Raw genomic sequence first — 13,152 nt, forward strand, 5'->3', positions numbered from 1 at the left:
GGTTTAGCTTTGCAGTCATTGCTGGAACTCATTTGCCAATCGAGTAGATAGGGGCAACGAGAAATGAAATAGTTTCCTCAACAGCGTAACTCACCGCCCGGTCCAAGAATCGAAACCACAATCTTACGATCGTGATTGCAACACTGTAACCCAGTGCTTCTCTACCCTTTTGATATCCGGGTCAGATCCAAAACCTGAAATTTTTTAAGAGGGTCGCACCAAATAATAAAAAAAAAAACAAAGAAGAAAACAAGTCAATTACAGAAAAATTTATTATATTTATAAAGAGAAGACCGTCGAGGGCCGCCGGAAGTATACTAGAGGGCCGCATGCTGCCCAGAAAGCCGCGGTTGGGAAGCGTTGCCGTAACCGCTTGCCCACGTGCCTTCACACATTGAACACACTCAATGGAATTCCAACCAACCCCTTTTTCTGTATATCTGGAATGGTCCCTTTTCAGGACAATGCAGTGCTGTCTTTCCTTTGACTTAAACCTTTTTCTCTGCTAGGTTTTGCCTTAAGGCCCCTCCAGTTGAGACCTTGCTTCTTTTTTTAATGTAGAATGTCTCCTCTAAATCCTCGGTAATTTCATCTTCTTGGACACAGAAAGTAAGTTACTGGGGTCCTGGTTCTAAACGGTAGTGACTGAGGTGCCTTCAGACTAGTGGCTCTTTATTCTTGCTGCCCCAACATGGTCGCAATCTAACGAATAAAACAAGTAAAATAAGGAAAAAAAGAAAGAAAAGATATTGCTAACGCATCTGCCCCCCCCCCCTCTCTCTCTCTCTCTCTCTCTCTCTCGGAGATTTAACTCCCAACATCGCTGTATTATTCCAAAATTCCTTTTTTCTTCTTATTCGTTTTTTGTTTGCTTAAAAAATTTTTTTTTTTTGTAAAGAAACTTTGTAAGTGGAATAAAAAGTCCTGAGCAGGGTTTTGAGAACTGTTAACCATTTGAATCCACGTGTTTGCCGTGGCAGGATCGATTTCCTTTGACTCTACCCTTAGATGACGCCAAAGCGGGTGCCATATAATTTTGTGTTTACGGTTCGCTAATTGGTAGAAAGATCGTTATTTTCAGCCATAAACACAAAACCGTGATAACCCGTTGAATCATTTGTAATGAAATAACTCTTTTTTCTCTTTCTTTTAAATTCTTTTCAGAAAACCTAAATTCAATGTTCGTCCATATTTGACTTGGTGTTAATTAATGTAAGTGGAAAGACCAGCGTTCATCAGTGTATTGAAGTCACGGTACTGTCGTCTTTTCTCGTCGGCAGAATCATAATAGTTGAGTTATAAATTGTGGAATTTCGACTTTTTGCAGGCTTCAAAGAATTGCTAACTGACGGGTGAGACCCATCTGAAACGAAATAGGGAGAAAATATTATTTTAAAATCAGCCTATAACATGGATCGTGGAGTGTGGCACTGGGAACCCTAACTACTACCGTATTGCATCTGGCTGCTTACGTTCAAATCCCGAGATGGTTAGCTTTGCCTTTCATCCATCCACGACTAATAAAATAAAGTACGAGCCGAGTACTGAGGTGGGTGGTATCGACAAATCCCACCCCCTTCTAAGGGGCGACAAGCTGGCAGAATCGTTATTTCAGTCATTTGACTGGCCATGCTGGAGCACCGCCTTGAAGGGTTTTAGTCGAACAAATCGATTCTGGGACTTTTTTTTTAAAGCTTATTATTCCATCGGTCCCTTTTGCCGAACACATATATGTGTGTGTGTGTATGTATGTATATATATATATATATATATATATATATATATATATATATATATATATATATATATATATATATATATATATATATATATATATATATATACATACATTCACATATGTGTGTATGCATTTTTTCAAAAGACATTTGCTGCATAAATGGATTATGCTTCGATCTGTGATTGAAACTGGGTTGATGACATAACTCACTGCATAAATAACAAAGCTTAATTTTCTACTTTGACATAAGGCCATACATCTCAAAGAAACAAATGCAATCGATTGAATCCCCCACCTCAGTATATTACTGGTTATTATTTTACCCCGCTCTGCCACACCTCCAACACCACGGGACCAAAAAGTTTAAGTCAAGTCGGTTGCTATGAAAACTCTGAAGGTTTCGTTCCTTAACCTATTGTTTCTCTCTCTCTCTCTCTCTCTCTCTCTCTCTCTCTCTCTCTCTCTCTCTCTCTCTCTCTCTCTCTCTCTCTCTGATGTTTCGCTGCTTTATTGTAGAGACAACGATAAGGATTTCCGCTTTTAATATAGAGAGTAAAATTTTATAGAAAGTCGTAAGTATATTCAGTTGTATGAAGCATCAGTTTGTTTGGATACTCACCTGAACTTGTTAGTAGTAATGCCAACACCAGTAATACGCACAAACATATCAGAAACTGCACACAGATGCTTCGCACCGAACTGGCGCTATAACAGAACGAAATATGAAATTTATATCAGATCAGGCAAAGATGAGCAAAATGAAGGTCATTTCGTTTTAAAACAACGCCTCAGTTCGTCTAACCCATGCTAGCATGAAAAAACGGACGTAAAAAAAACGAACACGCGATAGTGTGTTTAAGTTTACTTGAAGTGTTGTCATACAAGTTTAGTGGGGTATGGACATTGAAAAATAGGGGAAAACCTGCAATTATTAAATCGTGGATATAGCCTCAATAATGCATTCGTCTAACCTATGCTATCAGGGAAAAACAGACGTAAAAATGAACGAACGAACTGTAGAGTAGTTTATTTGAAGTATTGTCATATTAGTTTAATTAGACGTGATTAATTAAAACTAAACAAGAATCTCTTCCAAATATTTAGTTACGGATGTAATTTCTTTAGCTATTGACAATTAATAGTTGTGAAGGCCTCATTAGGAACCTAATTTTTAAAAATGTCTATCCGTAATTTGATGTTAGTCACATAAAACGCTTTGTTCTTGTTATTGGCCTAATTCACTTGCCTGTATTTAGTTGTGTTCTGCTTTGATAATGAGTGGTGGTGGTGGTGGTGGTGGTGGCGTGTGTGTGGGGTCAAATCCTCTTTTATTTCAAACTTGGTAGAGCGTCGGAGAGGAAAAAGGCCCTGCGTCGTTTGTTCCGGCTCTGAATGTTACGAATTCAAATCCGGCCGAGGTCATCGTCATCTTGGCGTTCGATAAAATAAAGTACCAGTCAAGTACATGGATCGATAGCATCGAATAAACTCCTCTCTTAAAGGTCCCTGACTTTGTGTCCAAATTGGAACCAATAATCAGGCGACACATAATCGTACGAGTTGATTCAAATGTAAAGCTGTCATAGTTAAACTCCCAAAATAACGGCAACCACAGAGGCTTCAGATACCGTTATTGTGAATTTTCTGTTGTCAAGGATTTTTTTTAATCATGGCAAGTGAAGCGGAAACATTATATAAGAAATAGAGATACAGTATAAATGTTTATAATTTGAACTCAAAGACAACGATTTTGTGCTGAGGGGGTTTAGTCAAAACGCTGAAAGGAGGGCAAATTTGGCTGAATTTGAACCCAAAATATTAAAAGAATGGGAGAAATATCATGAGATATTTTGCTTGACACTCTAACAATTCTACCAGCTCGTCGGTGGTCAACGGGGGGGGGGGGTCAACAGGCATCAACCTTGACCAGAAGAAAACCCTTGAATTTTTGCCACTTCCTGTCAGAGCATTAGATACAATGCCTCGTAGTATTTGCTCCGACATTTTACGATGTGTTTTCTAATCCAATAGAGATCAACTTCGCTTTTCATTCTTTCGGGGTCGATAACATAAAGTACTCGGGGATCAACAGCATAGACTAATACCCACCCTCTCTTTCCTAAAATTTACTAGTTTTTTGCTTGAATTAGAAACCGTTATTATTGGAAATAATATCTTTAGATGCTCATCTAAGAGAAGGTAACCCTAAATAAATCCTTCATCCTGATAACTACTGGGCCCTTGGCCCCTGTTGTACCAGACCAATACAAGTCTGAAGGATGAGAGAGCGGGACAAGATCTACAAAATTCATGACCTTTACAACAACAAGCCCCTGAAGATAGAATGAGTACCAGATATTTTTTATTTTAAAAAAATCATGTACGGTGGGGTGGGTCAGTTTTTTTTTCTTTTCTTCCACTAAACCCTTCGAGGTTGTGCTCCAGCATGGCTGCAGCCCAATGACTGAAACAAGTAAAAGATCAAAAATGAAAGAATATTTACCAATGCTTTTGTGGCTGGATTAATTGGTCGGAATTTTTGATGTCACTGTTTTGGTGAGAATCAATATGTTTATTATATTGGTTGATTTTCTGATTGGTTCCCAAAACATAATGAATGTCCGCCATTAAGTAAGGCTGTTTGTTGTCCAACTTCATGTTTCTTTGTTTTGTGTGTTGTTTCTGTCGTCTGAAATAAAAATAAAAACACAATAAAACATCATGCCCAACACAAACGCACACACCAAAAAAACAAAAAAACAAACATAGAAAATACACCCACAATAGTCATAGACACGCCTACAGCAACACCAACCCCTCCTGCACCACAATCATCAACACATCCACCGTCTTCACAACCAACTGCACCAACATTACCACAACAGCAACAACCAACCACACAAACACAAAAGGTTGTGTTAGTGAGGAGGGCCAACAAAGAACTGCTGGCCCTCATAGCCCGAAGGAAGGACATCGAGAGAGAAGGTGGGATCTCTGGCACCAGAACCGTTCATGTGCCAGAAACACTGATGATGATGCGCATGCGTCAGGAAACATAAGAACATTAGGGAGAGCTTCCCTTACTGCGTTGGAATCCCTAATGTATGAGCCACGAGTAGGCTTTTAAGTGGGTTCCCAAAGGGACCCTAATAACTTATAGAGGTTGAACCACCTGACTTCCAGCGGCAGCCGGTGGGTAACTAGACCCACCCCACACTTTGTTTCTTCTCCGAACTTTTTTTTACCAGTAATGAAGTGGAGTTTGGGAGTAGGTTGTACAAATGTTCGTGGCCTGGGGTCTCCCTGGCCTTCAGTGAAACCAGGATTTCCGACACACTCAATCTAGCCCCTATTTTCGATGATTTTGAGATCTACGCAGTTTTTAGTCGGACTGGAATTGGAGGCGGAGTGACAGCGTTGTTTTGGTAAGGTTTGGGTCTCAAAGCACGGACGATCTTCCCGGAGCCAGATTGTAAGTTGGTTGTCCTGGATGTTCTGGATATTATTATTATTATTATTATTATTATTATTATTATTATTATTATTATTATTATTATCATTATTATTATAGTTGTTATTGCTGTTACTGTTGTTGTTATTATTATTATTGTAGTTATTGTTGTTGTTATTGCTGTTGCTGTTGTTGTTGTTGTTGTTGTTGTTGTTGTTGTTGTTGTTGTTGTTGTTGTTGTTGTTGTTATTATTATTATTATTATCATTATTTCTTTTATTGACCACAAGAGCCGAACAGATGTCCGACAATCGGAAAGAACGAAATACAACCGGCAAAAAGGTGGGGTTTACATCGGTTAAAATAGAAACAACTATAAGGCTATAACAAAAGATTTTTTAATAGAATTCAAATAAATGCAAAAATATATATAAATAGAGTCCCCAGTGTCAGGGCAGTCAACCTAGGATAATTCGAGGTGGGGACTCCCTCTCAAAAGGCCCAGATTACTCATGCTAAGTGAGGCCCAATCCAGCCTCACCAGTCTGATCTTTTGTTTGTTTTTATCCACCTTTCGATGAACATAAAAAGGTAAGGCTAACCCTAACCCTAACCCCAACCCTCCCTCTCTACTCTCACCTTCTTCAAATGATATTTGAAGAACCTAATAAGAGCTTGGCCAGATAGCAAAGTTTGTCTTCTAACCTTTCACAACCTTTCAAACGAGTCCATCACGCAACCCTATTCTCCGCAGCCACCAAACAGAAATAATGGTTTACATGGTACCATATCCGTGTTTTTGGCAGCTAAATTTACAATTTATGTTGTTGAACCCGATCGGAATTTATTTATATCTTCAAATATTAAATCAACAATCGATTGCCATATTATTTTAAGTTTAATTATCGTAAATAATAAACAGGAAGAAAATTTTAAAAAATAGTTAACCGTACCTTACTGAAATCATAAAAGAATAAGTCGTTGGGTTGAAAGTAGTTGTTTTCAAGTTGTTTATAAGAAGAAGTTTTTACTTCTTCTTATAAACAACTTTTTTTTCTTAGAAACAACTCAAGAGAATCCGGAAACATGAGGATATCGCCGGCCAGGAAATGGAAGCGTCTTATCGTTCGAAAACAGAAAAGAAATTAATGTTTGGTAAATATTTCCTCCTGAAATATATATATTATTGTAAATACTTAATAACTATTGTATAGAAACTATTGTATAATAACTATTGTATAGATCCGACCATCATTAATGTCAGCCCTGATCAAAGGAGTTGCACAGCTGTTAACATTTCTACGTGTCCATCATGCTCAAAGTATCTATACATCTACTTTAAAACAATAGGCTATGATTTAGTACGGAAGGGCGTGAAGAGATTTGGTCTCTATCTCTAGTAAGCTGCATAACCACTTCGTGACTCTCTCGTTTGGATAAAGAGAGAGTTTTTGGTAGATAGTAGTCGAGTGAAACATATTCGGGAAGGATAGAGCTTTATTTTTTTGCTTTTGCAAAGCTTTGATCTTCCAGCCAATGCTTCCTACATAAACTGCAAAAGAATTACATTATTTACATTATTTACATTTGACGGATATTTGTCCTCATCTTGTTTGTTGTTAACACAACGTTTCGGCTGATATACCCTCCAGCCTTCATCAGGTGTCTTGGGGAAATTTCGAACCTGGATTCTCATTCCTAAGGTTCGAAATTTCCCCAAGACACTTGATGAAGGCTGGAGGGTATATCAGCCGAAACGTTGTATTAACAAACAAACAAGATGAGGACAAATATCCGTCAAATGTAAATAATGTAAATAAGGTACATAATTCATCATATCTTAAATATAGAACTGCATTGCCTCTCAAATTCTCAACAACAACAACCTTATTCTATCTTTAGATGTTTTGAATTCATTAACCGTTTCTGCTGGTCTTGATAGAAAGGTTCTCTTTGGCATTCCCTTCCTGCATAGACGTGTTTCTTCAGCACTACAAAAGAAGAATGAATGTTCAACCTTCAAGAACGCAATTAAAACAGCATCCTTGTGATCACTATTTCTCCTTTACAATTTAGACAGATGAAACACGCATCCATACTTGAAAGAAAGAAAGAACGAACGAACGAAAGAGAATGAATGAATGAAAAGGAGAAAGGGAGAGAGAAAGAAAGAAAGGAAAGAAAGAAGGAAGGAAGGAAGGAACTGACGACTACTAATATCGTTCTTAATTCTAAATCTGGTCCTGTTATGGCAGCCAGGAATGATTCACTAAAATATTAGAGAAAATACAAAAAGAAAAGAATAATTTTCAAAATCAAATTTCATTCACCGAATATAATTTTGCATGCAGTCGAAGTGAGGCACATTTGTAATAAATATGAAATTGTCTGAATTTTTTCCTACTTTAAGTGGTTTAGTAAAAAAAAAATGTAACAATTTACTATTACGAGTAGATTTTTGTTCATTTCAACATTTCGACTGCAATAAATTTAAACATTCAATGAACGGTGTGTATAAAGTTTCATATTTAACAAAAGTTGATCTTTTAATCTGTTTAATCAGCAATCTTATTTTTCGTGGTATTAATGGAATCATTTACCAAAGACAGCTACTCCCTTTCACGTTACAAGCCTCAAACAAAATCGTTCATTTTGTTATTCAAGTTTTTTACAGACAGACGACTGATTATTATGCAACCTCGAGGAAAACATGGAGTTACTTAACGTCTCTGTAATAATTTCTGTCATCGGAACGAATTCGAATTCACAATCTACCATAAGGATATGGTGCTCTGGTTGTCAACAACCTTATATTTAGGTTCGTGGTTCTCAATTTGGGTCCATATAACCCCCGGTCTATATAAGATTTTTGGGAGGCCATGCAAGCAAAGTAGTAAATTGGGGATCTACAGCTGTATGTAAAGGGGAAATGAAAAACTTTGGCAAGAACCAGATTAGTTTCTTTCTCCAATGTTTTACATGTTTCCAACCATTGAAATATGTTCTCTCAGAGAATTCTGTTGCAAACTTGCACAAGTGAATGAGTAAAAAGCAAAATAGGAATTCTGAAAGTACTCATAAAACTAGTTTTTAAACACCAAATGGCTATGGAGGTCCACCAGAATAAAATAGTAACGAAAGGAGTCCATAGATAAAAAAAAATTGTCGAGAATCACTGATTTGGATACTGACTTGTATCCGGGGGTGCTGAGGGGCGCTCGAGGCGCTCGGGGTGCTACTGTATTCCGTCTTCGAATGCGGGAGTCGATATCTCATCAATCATGTGGTGAAGCTGCTCTGTAGATGTTTCGGCCTCGTCCACCGTAACACGAGAGCTGTCCGGGGGTCACCCACCGATGTAGGCCACAAATCTTCCGCACAACAGTTTTGTTGTCTCAGATGTTGTGACTCTGGGCCTGATATTTCTACCATTCTCGATACTCGTTCTTTCAGCACCTCTCTTTCTCCCTCTCTTTTATGGCATTAAAGGAATCCATTTTCCAAAGACAGTTGCCTCTTCCACGTTACAAACTTCATGATCATCCACCAAGATCTGAATGAATTCGAACTCACAATGCTTCACAGCTGTGCCCCAGCATGGTCGCAGTCTAAGACTGAAACAAGTAAAAGATACAATAAATATTGCCTTCCAATCCATTTGAACATGAGGCTGTGAGGATGTTCGATTTTAGTAAGAATGAGAAAGACCATACTCTTTTGATACCCTCATAAAGTCGCTTCTTTTCGCTCAGTGAGTGACATCTGAGACGGTTTAGCCTTGCGGTATGTGGAACGGGCGAAGGTCGCATGTCAAAGGATCTACTTGGATGACAAACTCGAGAACGGATCGCATCTAACAGACCGTTCCCAAGTAAGATATAAGGATATGTGTAAAAATGGTAAGGACCACCGTTCAGCGCACGTTGATAGAGGTCTGTGGGAAAATATGGCAAGAAAATCGTTTGTCGTGGGGACAGGCCGGGGAAGCAACGATGCAAAAGAATAGAACACGAAAAAGAGAAGAGAGACAAGACAATCCAGGCTGACTTCGGGCATCGAAAACCAAAAAAAAAAAAAGTTATGAAAAAAAAAAAAGAAACGAGAAGGAATGCATCATCAGCTGCACTCGGTGACTCGACTCAGCCGTCATCATTTGTGGTGAAAGCAATAAGGACCATCGGCGTAGAATATAGCATCACACAGTCGTCGTGTATGTGATGAGGAGCCAGCAAAATGAGGACGTAGAAAGAGACGGGTGGAAAGGGTAAGAGGAAGAGAGAGAGAAGGAGAAGAAAAAGTTACTTTGCCCCCCCCCCCCGCCTAAGACGGACAGACGCCGACAACGAATGATAAAATAACAAGAGTTGATATGTAAATGTTTCTAATTTAGGCACAATATTAATAATTTTGGCGGAGTCGGGTGGTGAAGCTAATCGATTGAAAATCGACTCGAGTACTATGACTGGGATTTAAATTTTAACGATTCACGAAAGAACTGAAAAGACAAAAAAACGAAGCCGGGCTTGAAAAGAAAAAAAAAAACAAAAAAAGCAATCGTGTCAGCTTTCTGTTACATGGAATGCATGCAGACGACAACTGGAACATGGAATAGAGAGAGGGGAGGAGGAGGGGAGAGAGAAAACACGTGTAGAGAAAATATGTATGAAAGAGCCGGAGAGACAGAGGGACGGGAGGAGGAGGAAAGGGAAGACGAGGAAGAGGGGAGGAGGAGGCATTGAGAGAAACAAAGAGAGGAGAATGTATGTGAGAGAATGGAAAATACGCGACAGTGAGAGAGAGAGAGAGAAAATAGCCGTAAATGATTCCTGTGAGTGTGTGTGTGTGTGTGTGTGTGTGTAAACATTTAATGTTTTAATCTTCGCTCCAAGATTATGGATTAAATGTTTGTTCACGGTCGAACTTGTCGGCTATGTGGTTGGAAGCTTGCTTCCCAACCACAAGGTTGCGGGTTCAGCCCCACTGCGTGGCACCTTGGGCGTCTTCTGCGATAGCCTCGCGCCGACCAAAGTGCCTTGTCAAAAGATTTGATATATGGAAACTGAAAGAAGCCCGTCGTATATATATATATGTGTGTGTGTGTGTATTCTTTTCTTTTACATGTTTCAGTCATTTGACTGCGGCCATGCTGGAGCACCGCCTTAAAGGGTTTCAGTCGAATAAATCGACTCCAGGACTTATTCTTTGTAAGCCTGGTACTTATTCTATCGGTTCCTTTTGCTGAACCGCTATGTTACAGGGACATTAACACAGCAACATTGGTTGTCAAGCGATGGTGGTGGTGGTGGTGGGGGGGTGGGGTGGACAAACAAAGACACACACACTCACACATGAATATATATATGTATATATGTGTGTGTGTGTGTGTGTGTGTATGTATATATAAACATACATATATATATATATGTGTGTGTGTGTGTGTGGTTGTGTGTGTGTGGTAGCTCTCAGGGACATTTTAGGTTACCACTAACCAAATAAGGTCATAATGAGCGTCGATGATCACTCGGTGTTAGCAATCACGCAGTAATTCTTCTGTTGGATAACTTCGTGTTCGCTTCACTGGGTTATGAATATTTTCTGGAGTGTAGATTTCAAATAATTACGAAGAATACAGAGACTGGTACATCCTTAAATTCCTCTGACATACACACCTACATACACACCTACATACATGTATGTATGTATGTATGTATGTATATAATGGAACAAAAATGCAATAGAGGACGATAAAAATATATTGGAGAAAGCTGCTTATTAATTTGGTATGTAACAATTACTAAAAGTACTAAAAAGAAAAGCAATATTAACAGCTTGACCGTCTGGAAATATTTTTGTGAATTTATGTTATAAGAAATTTCCTATAATTTCGATTTCTGACGTTTATTGAATTTTTTTAAACTCCAAATTCTCGCAAATTTAAATATTCATTGCATTCACTGCGTCCGATTCTTCATAAATTTAAATTTTCATTGCATTTACTGCGGAGTAGATTTTAATGTTTAATAATAAACACTATTAAATCGTTGCAGGCAACATTTTACGTTTTTATTTGCAAAAGTCTCTCGTTCTCGCTCGCCTCTATTTTCATTAATGGTAATTTAATAGTAGCGATATAACTTTGATACGAGACTCAATTTCAAGAATATTGTCAGTTTCCGGAGTTTGTTAAATGAATATTTTTGATAAAATGAAAAGAGAGATTAATGACTGATAAAACAATGAAAGCAATATTTACTAAGCAAGTGAGCACTATTATACAAAGAAATAATTAGACGTAGAATTTCATGAAAATTATTAGAATTGGGAATCAAATGTGGAAATATTATCGAGTGATTAGGAAAAAACCGCCCGGAGGGCGGTCTTTCTGTTAGTACATGTAATGCAATATATGTATGTATGTATGTATGTATGTATATATGTATGTATATGTTGTTTATATATGTTGTTTATATATGTATGTTTGTATGTATGTATGTATGTTTTTCTGTTGAGTTGTAATAAAAACAGTTTAATATTAATCTGACGAATTACTCAATAATTTTTTTGTAGAGGAAATATTTAATGTTTTTACAAGAAGAGTAAATAATATTCCTTTTGATGTCTCGACAAATTGTGTTTCTGGGGCAAGTGAAACAATGTGAACGAATAATTAAGCTTGATGTATGTATATCTGGACAGCAGATGAATAGAAAGTGGGGACGGAAGGTAAGAGAGGACGTTCGCTCATAGGGTGTAAATTTGGTAGGAAGATTTTGAATTGGAAGTAATTGTTGTGTTATTGTTTAGAGTTCCGTGAAGCGTGGAAATAACTTGGTAAATAGACGTGTCCAATTTAAATATATCACATTCAGATCATAACATTGTAGAAAGTTTGGCCTATGTTAATCGGTCGCCCAGCAGATGTCTACGTTGGAATTCCTGTTGTTGTTGTTGTTGTTGTTGTTGTTGTTGGCAGCTCCTGGGTGTTTCTGGTTAGTTTTCAGCGTCGTGATTTGTATTCTTTTATTCTTTTACTTGTTTGAGTCATGTGAACTGCGGCCATGCTGGAGCATTCGGAGTTTTCTTTCCTCGGTCGAGTTCCAGATCATCATTGCAATTTCGGCTGGTTATATATATATATTCTTTTAGTCTCTTATTTGTTTCAGTCATTTGACTGTTGCCAAGCTGGAGCACCGCCTTTACTGGAACAAATCGACCCCAGGGCTTATTCTCTGTAAGCATAGTACTTATTCTATCAGTCTCTATTGCCGAACCGTTATGTTACGGGGACGAAAACACATTAACATCGGTTGTCAAGCGATGGTGAAGGAACAAACATATATATACATATATATATATATATATATATATATATATATATATATATATATATATATATATACGACTGGCTTCTTTCAGTTTCCGTCAACCAAATCCACTCACAAGGCTTTCGTCGGCCCGAGGTTATAGTAGAAGACACTTGCCGAAGGTGCCATGCAGTGGGACTGAACCCGGAACCATGTGGTTGGTAAGCAAGCTTCTTACCACATAACCACATCTGTATACGTGGCTCTCTGCCGGTTATGACGACGAGTGTTCCAGTTAATCCGGTCATTGGAACAGCCTACTCGTGAAGTTAAAAGTGGCTGAGCACTCCGCAGACACATGTACTCTAAAGGTAGTTCTTGAGGAGATCCAGCACGAGACAGAATGTGACAAGGTTGGCCCCTTTAAAATACGGGTACTACTCATTTTTGCCAGGTGGTTGCACCGGAGTTAGGTGAAATAAAGTGTCTTGCTCAAGAACACAAAGCATAGCCGGGAATCGAATTCACGGTCTGACGATAGTGGGTTGTATATTCGAACCCCTGAGCTATATATGCATAGACATACATATTAGGGTATGTATGTGTAGGTCTGTATGTATAGGGTTGGTAAATGGATGAATAAACAGGCCGGTGCTAAT

The 13,152-nt window shown here is 38.3% G+C and overlaps 1 protein-coding gene across 1 annotated transcript; it reads right to left on the bottom strand.

Moving 5' to 3' along the window:
* Window positions 1–254: 254 nt before the first annotated feature.
* On the bottom strand, window positions 255–6,303 carry LOC106882830 (uncharacterized). Its single transcript, XM_014933616.3, has 4 exons — window positions 6,143–6,303; window positions 4,242–4,427; window positions 2,358–2,443; window positions 255–1,363 (listed from the first exon to the last, which is right to left on the bottom strand). The coding sequence occupies exons 1-4, from the start codon at window positions 6,154–6,156 to the stop codon at window positions 1,236–1,238; spliced, it is 414 nt and encodes a 137-aa protein (XP_014789102.1). The 5' UTR covers window positions 6,157–6,303; the 3' UTR covers window positions 255–1,235.
* Between the last annotated feature and the right edge of the window lie 6,849 nt (window positions 6,304–13,152).

Source organism: Octopus bimaculoides, chromosome 24 (assembly GCF_046866305.1).
Source record: "Octopus bimaculoides isolate indiv1 chromosome 24, ASM4686630v1, whole genome shotgun sequence".
Taxonomy (NCBI): Eukaryota; Metazoa; Mollusca; class Cephalopoda; order Octopoda; family Octopodidae; genus Octopus; species Octopus bimaculoides.

What these genes read in the sequence shown, in the direction of transcription:
- LOC106882830 (XM_014933616.3), bottom strand. An exon ending in ATCCAGCCACAAAAGCATTG is followed by an intron (nt 2,444 to 4,241) that starts GTAAATATTCTT and finishes GTTCTGTTATAG; the next exon opens with CGCCAGTTCGGTGCGAAGCA. An exon ending in ATTACTACTAACAAGTTCAG is followed by an intron (nt 1,364 to 2,357) that starts GTGAGTATCCAA and finishes ATTTCGTTTCAG; the next exon opens with ATGGGTCTCACCCGTCAGTT.